Here is a 19454-nt window from a genome sequence, read left to right as displayed (position 1 = left end):
GATTAACATTGTGAATATGACCGAAAATATCGGCTAAGTAGGCCATGCCGTATAGAAACTTTTGCTCTCAAACAATTTTGAGAAGGGACTTCTATTTGCTTTCAAAAAAGTTGATACCTCATTGTTTAGCTGCTGCAGTTGTTTTAAAACTTCTCCTCTAGATAACCAACGTACTTCAGAATGATACAAAAGTACTTCATAATCTGGCCCTACTTTTTGACAGAGCGCTTTAAAAGTACGGTGGTTTACAGCTCTGCTTTTGATGAAATTAACGACTTTCACGCAATTCGTTGCAAGTTGCAATTCAGTTTCACGCAAGTTTTTGCTGCTAAGGCGTACCTGTTCAAGAAGCAATGGGTAACAACCACGCGAGGAGATTCGTTTTTTTACCAAAGCTTGACAAATTTGCATAGAGAGTAATGAAAGTAAAAAGATCGCTTTTCGCTTTTTTCTTCTCCAAAATTCATCAAAGTAATCACGGACTCCCAAATGGTTTCTCACGGACCCCCAAGGGGTCCGCGAACCCCACGTTGGGAACCACTGTCTTAGACACTTTGTCATTGACGCTTCTTGCAGATCATTTGTGACATAATGCAAGAGATCTTATCACTGATATTTTAGCTGTCAAAAGTAAGTGCATTTGTCAGAAAAGGTTTAGGTTAATGTTCCTTTCAAATGCCCACCACTGATGTAGACTATTGCTAGTACCATATAGGACTCTGTTACTACTATTTGAGACGATGAAAAATCTTTATGGCTCGTGTGTTGAGACTTGCGATCTACAGAATTGCAATGAAAAAATATACCAGACATATAGTCTGATTTGAAGTAAGTTATACGAGTTATGAGACTGTTTGTTTGTTGAAAGAGACGCTATTGCAATAAATTTACCCTAATGGCTGCATATTGTGACAACTAATGTCAAAATAGGTAAAAAAAAAAAACAATAAAAAAAAAACAGCTCGTTTTTTACATCTCTAGTCACAACAAAGAATTGCAACCCCAAAAACTTTGGCAATCCTGAAGCAAATCGGAAAATTAAAAAATGCAAATGCAAAAGGAGTCGGATTGCTACCGCCCAACACTGCAGCCCGAACATTTTCTGGTTTGTCAGAAAATTGCTTTGCTTGTAAAAAAAACTTTTCTGTGCGAAAATTTTTTGTAGGCTGTCGGTTTTGATCAGTTACAGGTTTTGATCCCTTGATCTAGCGCAAATTTAGGGAGATCAAATACTTTGGGTGTTCTTCCGTGGATCAGCCACCACCTGTTACGATATTAACCAAACTAGAAACATAACTTGGCTTTAATCAACTTAAATTCGTGCTAAACAAACAAAACAAATATAAGGTTAACTAAATATATCTACGGTAGACATAGTTCTGCACAATTCTATTCTCCTCGTTCTGCCAGTACAACTGCAAGATGAATCAGTGGCAAGGCTAGAGTACAGAACTAGAAAGCGTACAATTACCTAGGGCACACATGATTATGTAAGCGAGTAAACAAGGTGAACTACAGGCAAGCAATTATTACATTCCTCCCCGCTGATTTATGAACATGTTTAGAATTTCGATACTTGTTGTCTCAAGAAAATAGATACATCAATGTTTCACATAAGCACCATATCGGTCAGGTTCTTTTCGTACCCGAGAGGATCTGCGAAGGGCAGGAACCTCAACATCGATCACGGCCGGTTTGTGCGAGTGTTCAACAACCGGATTTTCAGGTGTAGACTTTGGAGATTCAAGTCCGGACTTTGGTGATTCAGGTGCAGGTTGTGAATTTAAATCCAGTAGTTCGGGTGAGGCGGTAACGTTGTTGTCTTCTGCTGGTTTTTCTTTTTGCGGACAAGGAGCAAGGTCTGTAGTCGATACAGTTGATTCTCGGCCATTTGGATATCGAACATGTGCAAAGCTAGGGTTCGCATCGAGCAATTCAACTTCATCTACTAATGGCTCGTCCTTGTTCCTGACAAACCGACGAAGCAGGACAGATCCTGGTTGGAGCAACCAACCAGGTAAACTCTTCCCGAGCATTGAACGTCGTTCAAACCTAAGAAAACGTTCGTGCGGAGTAGCATTTGTGCTGGTGCATAATAATGATCGCGCTGCATGTAGAGCGTCAGGTAGGACTTCTTCCCACCTCTCCTGTGGAAGTTGACGATCATGTAACATTAACTGTACGGTTTGCCAAATAGTTTGATTCGTTCTTTCTACTTGTGAATTACCAGTGGGATGATATGGTGTGCTCCTACTGGTAGCCACACCTTTACTTGTAAGGTAGGTTTTTACATCATTGGACATAAAGGCCGAACCTCTATCACTATGTACGTATCCAGGAACGCCAAATAGTACAAAAAGTTCCGATAAACACTTTAACACTGTTGATGAGGATTGGTCTTTGCATGCGAAAGCAAATGGATAACGAGAGTACTCGTCAATAACCATTAAAATGTATGGTTTGACACCTTTTACTGGACCCTTGAAATCGATACTTATTCTTTCCCAGGGACTGGTGGCACGTATTAAATGTTGGTTTTTATCCAAGCTGTGATAGCGAGGCTTCACTTCACAACACGAACGACAGCTTTTGCAAACATTTCTCACATCATCTAGAGAAAACGGCAAGTTTTTTGAACGAGTGAATTGCCAAAGACGAGTAACTCCCGGGTGCCCAAGTTGGCGATGAATGTCTTTTAGATTGGGTTGTTGAGAGTAGCTAGCGATCACTTTGGAGCGAGATAGAGTGTCAGGAGCAACGTTATCGACTCCTGGCCGATGCTCTACACTGTAGTCGAAGCAACCCAATTCTGCTCTCCAAAGTTGAATTTTGGCATTTTTGACTTTACCTTTGCTAGTTGGGTCAAGCATAAATGAAAGAGCTCGTTGATCAGTAATTAATTTAAACTTTTTACCATGAAGATAGTGACACCAACGTCTAACTGCTTCGATTATAGCTAAAGCCTCTTTTTCTACAACAGGTACGCTCTTTCGCATTTTGAAAGTGTTTTTGAGAAAAAGGCTACCGGTCTCCCCCCTTGGTTTAAAGTTGCAGCTATTGTATGTTCAGATGCATCACAATCAACCTGAAATGGCAAGTCATCACGAATAAACGATAGACAAGTATTCATAAGTCCTTGTCTTAATGATTCAAAAGCTTGTAACGCCAGTTGAGATAAGGGGAAGGTGTTTCCAGTAATTGCGAGGTTTAGTGGACGTACCTTTTGTGAGAATTGAGGTATCCAACGAGCGTAGTAAGCGAACATCCCAACGACTCTTTGAAGTTCAGTTTTACACTTTGGAACGGGTAAATCCAGTAGTGGTTGCAATCTTGTGGGATCGGGTTTGATTACTCCATGAGAAACCCTGTAGCCAAATACGTCGATTTCGTATTTGCAAATAAGAGATTTTGAATCGTTAAACGTTAAACCTTCTTCATCAGCAGCTTTCAAGAGAGCTTTGAGCTTATGATCATGACCTTCTTTACTTGTTCCAGCAACTGTGATGTTGTCTAAATATGCATATGTCCCTCGGAGTTTATGCTTGCGGATAATATCGTCTATCTTCTTCTTCTTCTCTCGTGTTGTCGCTATATGTCAGGGCATCCGTTGGTTAGCCACTGCCTGGTGTCGTCATCGATGGAAATTAGGCCTTCCATACCATGGGGTGGTCTGTATAGCCATCCTTGATAATGTGGGCTGCCGTCTGCATTTCGCCACACTCACAAGCAGCACTCTCTGCCAAGCCCCAGCGCAACATGTCTGCACCATAGCGTCCAACACAAGTGAGCAAACGGTTACGCCTTGATGAGGCAAGTCTAGAGAGGCCATGTCCCAGCTGGTTTTCGGACGGAGATCTGAATACTTGGCGAAGTGGGGACGTGCTGCTTGACCATTGTTCACACCACGCCGCGTGGCACCACTGTTTGCTAGGGCTTCCACCAGAGGCTACCAGAAGGTCTTGTGCAGCGCGTACAAATGGCTTTCTTGATTTTAGCCGCTGCTTTGGTGGCATATCGTCTATAATTCTTTGAAATGCTGATACTTCATTTGTAACTCCGAAAGGCAGTCTACAGTATTGAAACAGTCTCCCTGCGGCTTCGAATGCAGTGTATTCTCGATCTTCCATGCACAGGGGAACTTGGTAATAAGCTGACTTTAGATCTAATGTGCTGAATATCTTTCCGTGGGCAATGGCATTCACTTGGTCATCAATTCTTGGTAAAGGAAAGGCGTCAAGAAGTGTAAACTTGTTAATGGTGCGAGAGTAATCTATTACCATCCGCTTTTTATGGCGTCTGTCATCTGCGATTAGAACTTGAGCTCTCCAAGGTGAAGTAGAAGGCTCTATAACCCCATCAGCAAGGAGTTTGTTGATTTCCTGGCGAATAAAATGCTGATCTTCTGGATTAAAACGTTTAGACTTCGTCACGATTGGTCGGACTCCTGGATCCAGATTCTTGAATAGACGAGGTGTTGTGACTTTAGCCGCTGCAACACTACAGTTTGAAGGTGTTATTATGATATCCTCTTTTTTACCATTGAATTCAAAAATCACCCGTCGATGCAGCGCCATGAAGTCTTGTCCGAGGATGATGTCTGCACAAAGTTCGCGTCCAACTCCCAGTTGTAAATCATATTCGCGATTAAATAAAGTCATTTTAGCAGCAGTCTTTCCAAGACACTCAAAATTTTGAGTTACGCGAGCTAGTGAAACTGAAGAAGTGGGTCCTGATGGAGGATCCAGCCCAAGCCATTTCGCAACCTTCCAGTCAATGTGGCTATGAGATGCCCCGGAGTCTAGAAGAGCAGTGATGTGTTTTCCGGCTATTTCCACGGAAACTGAAGAAGACGACAAACAGGATGGCACACCGGCTAAAACCGACAATAAATAAGAAGAAACTGTTGAAGCGACAATGCCATCTTCAGATCCAGACGATAAGTGCTGATCTCCCAGTATTGAAGCAGATGTAGATTGTGCTTTGATACGATTGTTTTGTATTTTTTGTGATTTTAAACAGGCTCTTTCGAAATGACCCTTTTTTCCACATGCTCGGCAAGAAGTGTCCCGAGCAGGACATTCCATCCTTCCGCCCGGGTGCAGTTTTCCGGAGCAAAAGTAGCATTTCCTTAGTGGGATATTGGCATTTCTTGACGATGCAGCGACGGAAGATTGAAGAGTAGTTGAAAGACATCCGGATTGGTTGTGCACTTGTTCGAGTAATTCAGCCTTAGCTATAGCATCCTCAAGGGTGAGTGATTTTTCTTAAATAAAACAAATATAAGGTTAACTAAATATATCTACGGTAGACATAGTTCTGCACAATTCTATTCTCCTCGTTCTGCCAGTACAACTGCAAGATTAATCAGTGGCAAGGCTAGAGTACAGAACTAGAAAGCGTACAATTACCTAGGGCACACATGATTATGCAAGCGAGTAAACAAGGTGAACTACAGGCAAGCAATTATTACACCACCGAACTGTCAATACGTTTTCGCGAAGACTAACACTTTCTATTTAATCAATTGGTTTAATATGGTAGCTGTTGTAGCTGACCTGGTGCGAATCTCGGCTGCGTAGCCGATTGGTGAGAACGTCCGCGCAACGTTCGAAAGGACGTGGGTTCGACACCGCTCCACAGCACGCGGCTGTGTCTCGGCAAAGACACTGGCCAGCCAAACTAAGGGGAGCAGTTGAATCGAAGACTATATGTCATATCGCTGCTTCCTGTCGTCTGTTGTATCGCATTTGTGATCGCTGTGTACTGTATGTCATCGCAATGAGCGCAAATGTTATTATTATTTTATTGATATAGTTATTATTATTATTATTAAATCATCTGCAGTTACTATTGTTAATGAGGGTCAAATGATTGGAGTCAAAGACTCCACTTATGAATGAATTTTGCAGGTCTCATACTTTGGGTCATATGCTAGGGATCAACCATAGATAGATAGACATATAGATAGACATAGATAGACATAGATAGACATAGATAGACATAGATAGACATAGATAGACATAGATAGACATATGACAGACATAGAATTGTCTGTCACGTACAACACTCCTATATTAAATCTCAATTAGTTTTATTTAGTAACTTTCACAGTTGACCTAGCATCTAAAACTTGTCTATTAGGCCCCAAGACTGAAAATGTCTACCGCAAGCAAACAAATTATCCAGAGACAGTTTACTTTACACGTAACTCAGATTAACTCTTTTTTCGTAGACTGGATTAGTCGCAAGGTTTGTCGTGTAAGGATATCAAGTCGGACCAAGGTGTTAGGGGGGAGCGAACAATTCACATCTATAAGAATACGTTATTTTTAGATGGATATATTTCAAAACGAAACTTCTCTTTATGAAAGAGATATTGTTTGCTCACTAAGGCGCAACCGCTTATTCGGTGACAGGCGACTCGTCAGTGGACATCCATATGTTATTTGATCAGTCGCTTGTTTAGTGATATAAACACGTGACAGTCTAATCAATCTTTCAAGGATTTGTGATTGTGAGTTCTAAACTGTGATTAATTATTATAAAAGTATAGAAAGTTGATATGTTTGATAGGTTCATTGAAACACATTAAAATAGGAACATTCTATTTGAACAACCGGTCAGTGAAGAAGCAATTATATTTGCAACACACTCTATACGTCACCAAGGACAGACCGAAAAAGGGATTTGTTTGACAGCATTGCACCAAAAACGTAGTAACCAAACTTTTAGTTTGGAATTCTGTTCACAATTGGTTTCCCTTCATGAATCGCGCGTTTTGACCAACTCGTGAGTCATCAGAGCAAAAAATAACAAAACACTTTCCTGTTTGGTGGAATATTTTTCAGGTGAAAGCGATGAAGATGCGTGAGAAGAGAACCAGCATTATCAGCGGAAGGCACTTTAACATGCAGATATCCAATCCATGGACTTCTGTCCAATCCAACCACGAACCAATGAGATGCTACGTTATCTGTCCAATTGTGACCATTCCAGCATTCAGCCAGAGAATTACATGTAATTATTACTTTGAACCTTGTTTGTTAATTACAGAAGAAAAAAGAGCTATAGCAGAGGTGGGAATCGAACCCACGTCAATGTAATGACCGCCGCCCTAACCCAATGCGCCAAGTCAACCGATGGCAAAGCATTGATTTAATTTAGCTAGAATTTACGTTTTTTCCTTTATTCTTCCTAGACGCAACCTTGATGACGTCATGAACAGCGTAGCTTCTGATTGGTTCGTGGTTTATTAGAAATCTGCTTGTAGTGCCTACCATTATCAGCGCATTAACCCATGTTGCCATGGCTACCTTTTCGGCTTCACGGTCACGTTTCTTTCTTTCCTCCTGCTCTGATCTTTTCTGCTGCCTGATCTCATCGTTTTTCCTCTCCACCCAGCACTTCCACGCATCTTCGGCCTCCTGACGAGCAAGTTCTTCCTCAGCCTTCCTCCTACAACAACATTCGCTTGTTCATTCGATGCCGATATTATGACGTCACAAGATGAACAGTTTTATCAATTCTTTTGATCAATTGAAAATATAACCATAAATGTTCGAATTGATTGACGGCTAAGAACCTTTTCTCTTCCTCCGCCTCTCTCTGCGCCTTCAGAGCCGCTCGTTTCTTCATCATCTCCTTGGTTTCAGGTGAATAAGAGAAGGGTCGGCCGTGGTTCTGAAAGACAACATTAGATGCTCAACAATTGTTCGGCGCTTGTATGAAGATGAGACTGTTCACTGTGCATGACTGGTGATAAGGATTGAGCCTAAGGAGGCGATTAATTAGACTTGGCATTGATAGATTTTATCCTATATGAGTCTACAATGCTATCAAATGTTCGTTTGTCTTGCAGAAGTTCGTTTCTGTTATTTTTATGCTTATTTTAAGCATACTTCTTATTTAAATTCCTATGATGTAGTTTAAATTTAAATCACTGATATTTGCTAAAGTAAATATTTGTGCGGCAGCAAATCATCATCCAGTGCTGACGGTCTACCACATGGTTCCATCTCCATCTCGTAGGCTATATTAAATGGTTTATGAAACGATAATAGTCGATATTTACATTTCTGAAAATAAAGTTGAACAAAACATACAGTCGCTGACTAAACTCAGCGCTTCAAACGGAAAAATCGAACAAGAAACGATCATAGTGCTGATGTACAAAGTTGCAAAGTACTTGTCATGCGGCCTCTAGCACCTACTGTTGACTGTTGTTACGTGTTTGGGAATTGCCTTGACCGGTGACACTGCAGGAAGGAATCTTCTTGCAACATGCGCTGAGTCATTCAACGAACTTTAAGTTCACGACATTTACTTTACCCGAGATGCGGGACGAGCCGGTGGGTTATCCGCTGATATGGGCCGATGTGGAAATTGTTGTTTGCTGTGTTTTACTGGGGCCGACTTCGGACGAGGCTTTATAGGTGGCAGACTGCTTGTTTGGGATTTAGGAGAGTTAGGAGTGAGCATGCCATTCAAATCTCCTGCCTCCACCAACTCAAACTTTCCACCTCTTTCCACCAAAACTTTTTCATCCCTTCGCACGACCTGGCCGTTGATCTCCACGGTAGAACTTGGTTTATCGAGCGCAAGATCTAACATCTTCTCCCGCACGACGCTAAACACATTTATAAAACTATGAATGATATGACAAAACAAGCCAATTACAATCAACCACTTCCCGCAATAATCCTCTTCATACCAACTATATTTGATTGTAATTTCAAAATTATTCTGCAATAGTCTCAGAGTAAGCAGTGGATCGTTAGATTGAGCACTCAAAGAAAAATACAATGCAAATGTTTCGTATCTCACCTTGTGTCGACTTCATCTTCTGATGATGATGATGAGGATGAGTCATCAGGAGGGACTTCGAGATCGACCAACCTCGGTTTGAAGATGACTCTTCTTTCCCTGTCCTCCTCAATTCCTTCGGATGCGAGCGCTTTGTTAGCCTGCCTCAAACAAGTCACAAATAGCCAAGTTGACAAACTGAAAAAGCATTCATTCCATGTAAACATTTATAGGCGTTATGTTTGATGCCACAAAAGACAACATGCTTGAGGAGGGCTCTTATCAACTTTGCATGCCCAAGCTTTTCTACACGTTATACCGAAAGTTAAAATAAAACTTCACAAGAGACTTTTTCAATTCGAGGATGAACACAACAAACTAAAAGCACTGGAAACAAAATTAGCAGTAGGCTACTTTTCGCACATAAACCAACACGATGAACTCCCCACAGGAAACAGATGACGTAATAATACATTGATATTGAGAGAGAGTGAACTGGCAATCCTGAGAAGAACGGAAAGGTCAATGGTGAGAGCAATGTGTGAGGTGAAAACGAGAAGGGAAAAAAGAACTGAAGAATTGTTGGATATGCTAGAGATGAGAGAGACCATAGACCAACTGGCAAGGGCAAATGGAGTAAGATGGTATGGACATGTGATAAGGAGGGAGGAAGGAAGTTTTCTTAGAAAGGCACTAGATCTAAAGGTGGATGGGAAGAGGAAACGCGGTCGTCCAAGAAGAACGTGGAAACAACAAGTGAAGGATGAGTTTAAAAAAGTCGGACTGAAGGAAGAAGATGCAAGGGACAGGGTGAAATGGAGAAAAGGGATTAAAACGATTGCTGCGCGGAAACAATCGGCCACCCCCACTAGTGGGGAACAAACCGACGATGGATTATGATGATGATGACAGTGAGATGAAAGAATCTTGTTTTTTAAATTTGCTCCCCTGTAGATAAAAAAAACAACTTGAAAAATCAATAAAAACACGAGTTCAAAAACTTTTAGATTGTAGCACCGCAGCCCGGCGCTTGTGTTATCCTCGTATATGGACAATTAGGAAAGTTTTTGATAATAATAATTATTATTAAGAATGCCTGGAGTTTACAAAATTATTTAGTAAACTCCAGGCATTCTTTACTTATGGAATATATAAACCAGAGCTTTGATGGGACCAGAAATCATATACCTAATAAAGAATAACTCCGTTCCGTATCAAAGTAGCTTGGAATTAAACGATTGGAAATGGTTTTGACAAGTGGTAATAAACCAATCTATATAGCTTTTGAGAAGAAGTAGTTATATTTTACTAATTCAACTCAAGTAGCCTACTTAGTTATCAATGATATCCACTGCATAGCCGAGTGGTGAGAACGCTGGAACGGCAATCGAAAGGGCGCCGGTTCGACACCGCTCACGAGCATGCAGCTGTGTCTTTGGTAAGACACTTTAAGGCATGCATGAAAGTGGTCACGAAGATTGGCTTCCTTGCCTTCCCGTCCGCTTAATCTAAATCTTCAACCACCGGGCGTAAGCCTGGATACGACAAACAAACATTGATAAATTGGCGGAAAACTGTTTTTGGAAAGATAAGGTAACGACTTTGCAGGAGTGGTAGGCTACAAAAGATAGTGACCTCATGACTGAGGTTCGGATGAGGCATGTTGTCAAGGATACATTGCCTGTGCTGATACGATTGGCAATTTCGAAGATGATGGCGATGTTGTGACGATAGCAAACAAGCAAACCTATTTGCTCGTTTGGATTAGCCGAGCACTCGCATACTTTCATTGATTCTTTACATTAATTCTGTCACGCTCTATTGAACACACCTCTTCAAGTCGGTGTTTGACGTCATATTCTTCTCCTTCTGTTGCATCATTGAGCAACGTGTTACGAAGAAGTAAGTTGCGCTCTTCCGTTGTCAAACCGCTGTCATCATCAGTCTCTTCATCCGTAGTTGTCACGTGACCATCTACACACGACATCGCATTTTAATTGTTGTGTTGGAACAATGGAAATATTCTTTCTTGTGATAATTAGGTTTATCACGCCAAAATTTAGATCAAAAGTCAGACGAGTCACGCGATGGGTTCGGGAATTTCCAAATATTAAACAAGTGCCAATTTAAAAGCTACATGTTTTTTTTACAGATTTAAAATGGTAAAATATACTTCAAAAATGTTATTGAAAATGTAAATACTTATCATGAGACAATAAGTAGTGAAAAAGTTGGATGTTTGCCATGATTAGTTAAACGTTGCAACATACTTTAAACAAATATATTTTGGGCTACCATATTTCAAAACGGCGTTTAAGATGATTTGAACAACATCTGGCTCCTTATCACTGATTCCAAATTTACAAAATCCGAAACACAAAACAAAATTGGCAGACATATGCAATATATAAACACAACCAATAACTTTTCTGTTCTGCAATTGATTGATTGAATCTTTATACCCGGACTGGGAAAGCTTCTCGCAGAGCTTAATCCTGGTAGTTTCGCATACTTGTAGAGGCTTTGAACCACTGACGCAGGCCCGTCACCGAGATTGACAGACAGAGTGAAGTTTCCAACTGTTGAAGTCTTGTTGACGGTAAATTATTCCATCAATTAAATGTCGCTGAATGGAGGACAATCCTTTTTAAAAACGTCGTTGATACTTTTGCACAAAGTAGCTGGGTCAAGTTTTGCTGACTGCAAAGCAGTTTGCGTAAAACAAAAACTTGTCGTTGAAACTAGATTAAAAGAAAACAAAGACAATGTTGATAGAAAAAGTAATCAACATAGAAAAATAAAAACAAGCTGGAAGGAGAGCAATTGGAATTGGAACAGGTTACTGCTACACATAGCCTACCTAGTCTCTTAAAACACAGGATAGAAGATGCACCAATAATGAAAAAATAAGAATATTGGTCAACAAAAGCATTATTTTACAAATTTAAGAACTTTTTAGGAAGAGCTATGCACTGCAGGGCCGTTGAGAGGATAATTTGGGCCAGATAGCAGTGAGATCTTCATGTCCAAAACCAAGACACTTCTCAGAAAAACGAAAGATATCCAAAAATTATGCGGCGGTTTCTTCAAGTTCCATTCGGAAAAGTTTCGAGCCCCTAAAATCATGACGGCCCTAGGTCCAAAAATACCCCCTGGCTATAGGCATTGTATCCAATTGCAACTGACACTATTATCATGTTATATTAAACCAAATATGTCATATGGAAGTGAAAGTTGGACCTACAGCAAAGAAATTCACAAAAACAAAGTTTTTTAACTCTGCTGCTGCAGAAAAATACTAAAATTATCATTTAAAAATACATTTCAAACAAAACAATTACTGTGAAAAAATACTTGGAGTGCAAGACAGATAGGCAAACTATTTAGCGCAATAAAAGATGAAATTCGCAGGCCATATTTTGAGAGGACCGGCAAGCCACCTAAATCAATTGGTTATTGAATGTATGGTGGAAGGACAGAGGTGCAGAAAAGACGAACTTGGAAGGATGACGTAAAACAGTGGACTGACGTGTCAAGCATCGGAGAAGAAAAAAGAATAGTGGAGGAACAACTTTTCACTTTGGAGCACGTGTCCAAGAAATTGAAGTTGGTTTTTTCTAATGCAGGGGTCGGCAACCTACGGCCCGGATCCGGCCCGCAGCCGCTTTACAAATTATAGTATTATAGCCTATTACCGGCCTAGTGATCTTTATTTTATGACCGAATCACCAATTTTTGATTAATGTGGTTGTAACATGGGCTATGCTTCATTTTTTCCGCTTCTTTGGGGACTTTCATATCGTTCATGATGTGAATCGTCATATCACCCGACAAATCTTTAAACATACCTATTGACTCAATCATCCGCTGGCGCAGTCGAGACGATGCCTAGCCTATACGCACATTCGAAACGAAACCACGGCTCTCAGAGAGTCAGCTGGGAAATGCAAATTGTGCTCACTTTGCTACACTGCAGAAGAACAAACCTACAAGCAATACGTTATTTGTTTCTATGATGCAACAATGAAGAAATAAATTTTTATCCGCTTTGGTGACATTTGTTCTTTCGAAAACGACATCAAATTATTAAGTCCTACTCCATTTGATCTTCAGGTGGATACAATGCAAGAGAAGTAGGCCATCAAATGGAATTGAGCTACAGCGCAGTAACGAGCTAAAATTAAAATGTCACGCCTAGAGTGTATCACTGCTTGTCTTCTATAAAATATCTTGAGTGGAAACAATATCCCAACTTGATTAATCATGCCAAAAAAGGGGTCATTATTTGGCAGCACTTACACATGTAAACATCTATTTCCGTCAATGAAACTCTCCAAGAACAAGCTGAGAAACCACTTGCAAGATGTCTTTCCTCATATATGTAACTTACACTTTGAACTTCAGAAACTTTCAAACCAAAACTCACATGGAGGTTGTACTGGTCGGTTACTATCAATGTATGAGCGTCTAATGTATCAATGTACCTATGTCGTATTTTGTGCTTTTTGTTAACAAAATCAGGATTATAGTCTGATTAAGTTTCATAAATTCGAAAGTTGTGACAACATTATAAAAGAACAGATTTGTTAATGGAAAACTTGTGAGCTACGGCCAGCCAAGACTTTATAAATTTTGGTTTTGGCCCGCGGTTAAGGAAAGGTTGCCGACCCCTGCTCTAATGGTTCTGATGAGATTCTTTGTTTGATTAACTTGCTGCAAAACATTTTGGTCAGTTTTTTTGGCAGTTTAGGAAATCCTCAAAATTTTTTGGAATTCTAAAACAAAACTTCGTTCCTAAACTCTTCATCAAATTTTCCTATAATTCAACTTGTCGTCGTCGTCGTGTGAACCTCTGGGGCCGAGGGTCTATCCCAGTGGTTCCCAACCTGGGGTTCGTGGACCCCTTAGGGGTCCGTGAGAAAGCATTTAGGGGTTCGTGATTACATTGATAAACTTTGGAAAAACAACAACTTTGTTCTATATGCACGGATGGAGCACCAGCTATGCTCGGGAACAAATCCGGATTTGCTGCTTTAGTAAAATATGAAGCTCCTCGCGTGGTTGTTAGTTGTTACCCATTGCTTCTTGCACAGGTACGCCTTAGCAGCAAAAACTTTACTAGTAAGTCTCAAAGAAATTCTGACGAATTGCGTGAAATCGTTAATTTCTTCAAAAGCAGAGCTGTAAACCACCGTACTTTTAAAGCGCTCTGTCAAGAAGTAGGGTCAGATTACGGAGTAGCCTACTTTTGTATCATTCTGATGTGCGTTGGTTATCTAGAGAAGTTTTAAAACGACTGCAGCAGCTAAAAAAATGAGGTATCAACTCTTTTGAAAGGAAAAGAAAGTCCCCACTCAAAATTGTTCGAGAGTAAATGTTTTCTATACGGCATGGCCTACTTAGCCGATATTTTCGGTCATATTAACAATATTAATCGTGGCATTCAAGGACCAGGTGTGACAATAATTGATGCAGCTGAAAAACTGAAAGCGTTTTTAGCCAAGTTGCAGGTTTGGAAACGCAGATTGGAAGCAGGTAATTACGCTAACTTTCCAATGTTAGATCTTATCTTGATGGATGAAACTCAAAAAGAATGTATTGATCTCTATGAGAACTGTTTTGATCTCTATGAGAGAAAAATTTTGCGCACACTTGAAACCCTGCAAATCTCATTTCAACGTTATTTTAATTTAGAACACCTGCCGAACGAAGTTGAAACAGGGATTCGAAATCCTTTTCTTTTTAACTTGAACAACATTAACAACATTAACTTGAACAACTTTTCTTTTTAACTTTACGTAAGAGTTATTACGCATTGAGTTTCATTGAAAAACTGTGGAAGAATTTTGGTGCTCAAAACTGCAAACCTATACCATTCTTGGCAAAGTAAGCGATTATTGTTTTGTTACCATTTATAACCACTTAACCTTTGCGAGGCAGGATTCTCAGCTCTTGTTACAATAAAAACAACATCGAAATCGACTGGACAGTGGACGTTGAAGATGACATGCGTGATGCATTGTCAAAAACTCAACCTCAGTTCAGTCGTTTAGTTCAGGAAAGGCAACAACAACCACCTCATTAAATTTGCTTACGTTGAAAAAGTTTCGGCATGGCACTTTGGGTCACCTTAATATTCAAATACTGCTGACATTTCTTGAACAATTCATTCATTTTCTTACTTGAGCAACTGTTTAACCTAATATTCGCCGCAGGAGTCACAGCGGCAATGCAATATGACACCGTAGGCTACAGTAGTTGAGTAGCATAATTATTACAATAGTCAATAATTCTGTGATTAAACTGACTCGTGTGAAAATAAATTTCTTTGCAATAGTCAATAGTATGTTAATTGAGTTTCAGGCAAAATTTAGGTTGGGGTCAGCAGAATTAATAATTTGTCTAAAGGGGTCCGTGACAACAAAAAGGTTGGGAACTACTGGTCTATCCTTTCACCACCCCAGATTCACGATGTTCCCGGACTACACTGGAAGGCTACCAGAGAGCAGCCAGTCTTTGGTTTCATCATCCATGACACGCAGACCTTCCACTCCGTTAGGTGCCTTGAAGATGGAGCAGCCATGGATGATGTGGTCTGCGGTCTGTTCCTCGGCACCACATTCACAGAAGGAGGAAGAGGCCATTCCCCATTGATGCATGGTTGAGCGGAAAAGCCCGACGCCCGTACGGAGGAGCTTGAGGCGCACTCATGCCTGTCTTGGTAGTGTTAGACCGATGGGGCGTGTGTCGGCGTCGTGGATGAACGAATAGAGTCTGGTGGCGTTTGGCTTCCATTCAGAACTCCATTTATGGTCCGCCCAAGCAGCCGCAGGGATGTCTTGTTCATCAGCTTTGTTGATCAGAAGTTGAGCGGCTGGCACAAATGGGTGTCTTGATTTCAGTCGACGGGGGTGCTCGTTTGGGAGAGCAGAGATCTTGTGGTGGAGAAGGTGGTTAGGCTCCAGTGCCCGTCGACCGAGGGACAGAGTGGCTTCTTCGCGACGAAGATCAGCGGGTTGGATGCCAGCAAGAATGGGGAGATTGTCCAATGGTGTGGGACGCAGGCATCCGGTCACTGTGCGCAGGATGCTTTTTGTGGCAGTGTCGATGTTATGGCAGTGATCACTGCGGCACCAAACAGGTGCACAGTACTCTGCAAAAGAGTAGACAAGAGCTAAAGCTGCTATACGCAAAGTGTCAGCCCTCGCCCCCCCAGCTAGGCGCTTGAGTAGCGCAGCGTGGGATGTGAGTTTTCTGCGCAGTGACACCAAATGGTGGCGGTAGGAGAGCAATCTGTCCAGTGTCACCCCAAGATATCTTGGTTCGGGGCAGAAGGACAGAGATTTTCTGTTGTTCTGGACGTGTAGCTCACGATCAGCTTCCCGATTGTGGAGGTGGAAAGCTGCTGCCACAGTTTTGGTTTCGCTGAGTTTCAGTTTCCAGTTCTGGAGATGAGCTAAGATAGTTTTCATGTCCTGGCTCAAGGTGTCTTCTAGGTTTTCCCACGACTTTGTGGAGTGGAGAATTGCCAGGTCGTCCGCACAAGCGTATTTTGCGGAGACCGTAGTCGGCAGGCCGTGGGTGTAGATGTTGAAAAGAAGTGGAGCCAGGACCGATCCCTGTGGGATGCCGTTTTTCAAGAGTCTCAGTCTGCTGCGCCTATAATTCAACTGATGATTCACTAGGATACACGGTGTGACAAAACATTTGAACAAAAGTAAACAATATAACACTAAATCATAAAAATCAAATTATTAAAATATAGAGCTTTCGCCACACAAGTGTGGCTTCTTCAGTATAATCGTATTCGGGTCTGCTACTATTCGGTGAGTCCGATTCGGTGAGTCTGATTCGGTGAGTTCCTAACCTCTAACCCTTAACTCCAAAACCCCTAACCCTAAAACGGCAATGATATAATTAGGCTACGGTACCCGATAATTTAAAAAAAAAAAAAATTGAAAAAATCCCCGTTAAGGGATCGGACTCACCGAATCGGACTCACCGAAACGGGCCATTCCGTCGTATTCAAATAGAAATTCTATATTTCAATAAATTGATATTTCTGATTTGGTGTGATATTGTTTACTTTATTTTTCGGAATGTTCACATTTCAAACCCATTTGTAGACTTCTGAATTATACTTAAAAAGTGGATAAACATAACATTTCAATAATCTGTACCTAGATGAGAACGATATGTACTTGTCACACAATATCGATTTCATTTGCTGAAAAGCAGTTTTTGTATGAGCACTACGTGTGTTAAACTCCTTATTATCTTTTGCGTCCCAGTTTATTGTTGTCCCAAAATATTGGAAACTTCTTACATGCCTTATAGTTATTCCATCAATTTTAACTTGACAAATTGAAATTTCACTTTTTTTCTTTGTGATGGTCATTTGTTTCCGTTTTTTCGTTCAGTTCCATTCCAAATTCTTTATTACTTTGTTCAACAAATTTTGAAGTTTTTCTTCTAAATCAGCTATTATTAAGACGGTATCGTCAGCATATCTCAAGTTATTAGGTTAGTTTCTCCAAGATTATGCCAGCTCCGTCTTTAAGACACCGGAGAATGATCTCACTATAAAATAAAAAAAAAGGCTTAAGGAGAGCACGCATCCTTGTCTAACACCTCTCTTGATCGATATCCCATCGATGATGTAGCGACTTTAATCTCATGTTTTAAAAATTACAACATCAAATCCATTAAAAAAATTCAATTCTTTGCTATTTTATTGCGTTGGAATTGCTACATAATTCAGTGCAGCACTATTAAACAAACAGCACACTACAGTATATATCCAAGGCATGTGTTGACAGTATGGGTGTGTTGACACATTTGCACGGGTAATTGAGACGTTAATGTGTACAGTGTACAACTGTACATATAGGTTTGTGAAGACCACCTATATCTTTGTGTGCAAACACTACGGATAAAACACCACGGATAAAATGATTACTGATTACACAAGCCAACAAAAAAATTTGGCACAAAGTGTCAAAGTCATTTAAGAATATTTCAAGACAACTGATTCCGAAAATGCACTTAGTTTTTTTGAATTGGTTCTAGTTTTTGAGATATTCGACAATAAGCTATTTTTGAAATTGTTACTCAAAAAGTTTTAATATGTACAATCAATCACTTCCGCACTGGTTATCATTATGATGTCATAATTGGTTTTGTCTGGTTCAAGTTTTTGGTATTGTACAAAGTTCAAAACATGAGCTAGGGTTAAAATGAACTATTGCCGCGGTCCGAACGCCACAGGAACTCAATGATGCAAGGCACGGATGCTGCAATACGCCAATGACTTAACCAGGTCTTAATACGAGCTGTTTTCATACGCGAAAAGTACGTCACGGGTTATCTTAGCCCCGTGCTAAGATAAACATTTTAGTTTGACAATGTATTAGTTTTTTCTTGAGTTGCACTTTGTTGTAGATAACAACTAATCATTTCTATTGCTTCTCCTTGCGATGAGTTTAAATTTATAACACATTTGTGTAATGTTTCGTCATTAGTGACATTGCTTTTATGAAGTTTGGGAACATTGCTTGTCAGTTTAAAGCTTGAAGGCATCATTTTTCTGTTGACTGTGGTATAGAATTAACGTAAGACAATGTTAATGCAAGTGGTCGACAGGTCGTGCATGTACCTCCACCTTTTATTGCTTTTTTTTTTCAGGTAAAAATACATTTGTGTTGTAAATTGTTGCAAAAGAGTGTAACTGACCTCCTGCATTGTTCATGAAGCAGCGAAGAAGGAGATTCACTGCGGGAAGCCAAACCTGTATCAAATGTTGTATTGCATTATCTTTAAATCGTATTGTGTGTCCAAAATATTTCAATGTTCTTGTTTGACTGTTTGTAATAGAGTTTATGAGGTTGCATTTGTATATTGTTTTACCTCATCAGCAAACTTTTTGCTCCTGTGAAATTTGAAAATATTCTACTGAAAGTGCATGCATGCACCTATAGATATTGAACCATAGGCATACAAAGCCGAGCAACGTTATCAAGTTTAACATATTAAAGATTATTATATTTACAAAAACACAAAACTACGCAACAAATTAAGTATTGAACGTTTTCGACATCACAAGATGTCCTCTTCAGGAATAATATACATACAAATTAATTACATCTGAATAAAATACAATGGTTAACTAAATCTATAAACAGAAAAAGACAAAAACTGCACAGTACTTCTGACTAGCTCAAACTCAACGATATAGGCTCCACGAGAATCAAAGGTAACTGCATCAAACGGTGTTAAACAGATCACATGATATGGTAGAAAGGCAAGGTGCGAAAAAACTAATTTTAAAATACAGAGAGCAAGAAAGACGAGCCGCAACCATACAATTGTCTGTTCAAAAGTGGATTGTGACGTTTTATGTACAAGGCTTCCAAGATCTTAGTTTGATACTCAGACCTGCCTCTAGACATGATCTCAAACTGCTCTCAAACTCAGATCTCAAACTGCAAGCAGTTTGAGATCATGTCTAGAGGCAGGTCTGAGTATCAAACTAAGATCTTGAAAGCCTTGTACATAAAACGTCACAATCCACTTTTGAACAGACAATTGTATGGTTGCGGCTCGTCTTTCTTGCTCTCTGTATTTTAAAATTAGTTTTTTCGCACCTTGCCTTT

General features: G+C 40.2%; 1 protein-coding gene across 1 annotated transcript in view; it reads right to left on the bottom strand.

Annotated features, from left to right (window-relative positions):
• Positions 1–19454, bottom strand: part of LOC145777019 (uncharacterized) — a 36530-nt gene that overhangs the window by 3486 nt on the left and 13590 nt on the right. Inside the window, exons 4-8 of the mRNA XM_082588286.1 lie at positions 10634–10776; positions 8824–8963; positions 8329–8626; positions 7583–7680; positions 7314–7455 (exon numbers count right to left, since the gene is read on the bottom strand). Coding sequence (XP_082444412.1) covers positions 7314–7455; positions 7583–7680; positions 8329–8626; positions 8824–8963; positions 10634–10776 — 821 coding nt within the window. The remainder of the gene's footprint in view (positions 1–7313; positions 7456–7582; positions 7681–8328; positions 8627–8823; positions 8964–10633; positions 10777–19454) is intronic.

This window comes from Aplidium turbinatum, chromosome 9, assembly GCF_918807975.1.
Source record: "Aplidium turbinatum chromosome 9, kaAplTurb1.1, whole genome shotgun sequence".
NCBI classification, from domain to species: Eukaryota; Metazoa; Chordata; class Ascidiacea; order Aplousobranchia; family Polyclinidae; genus Aplidium; species Aplidium turbinatum.
The sequence above is the reverse complement of the archived record's forward strand: the minus strand, read 5'-3'. Positions and strand labels throughout refer to the sequence as shown.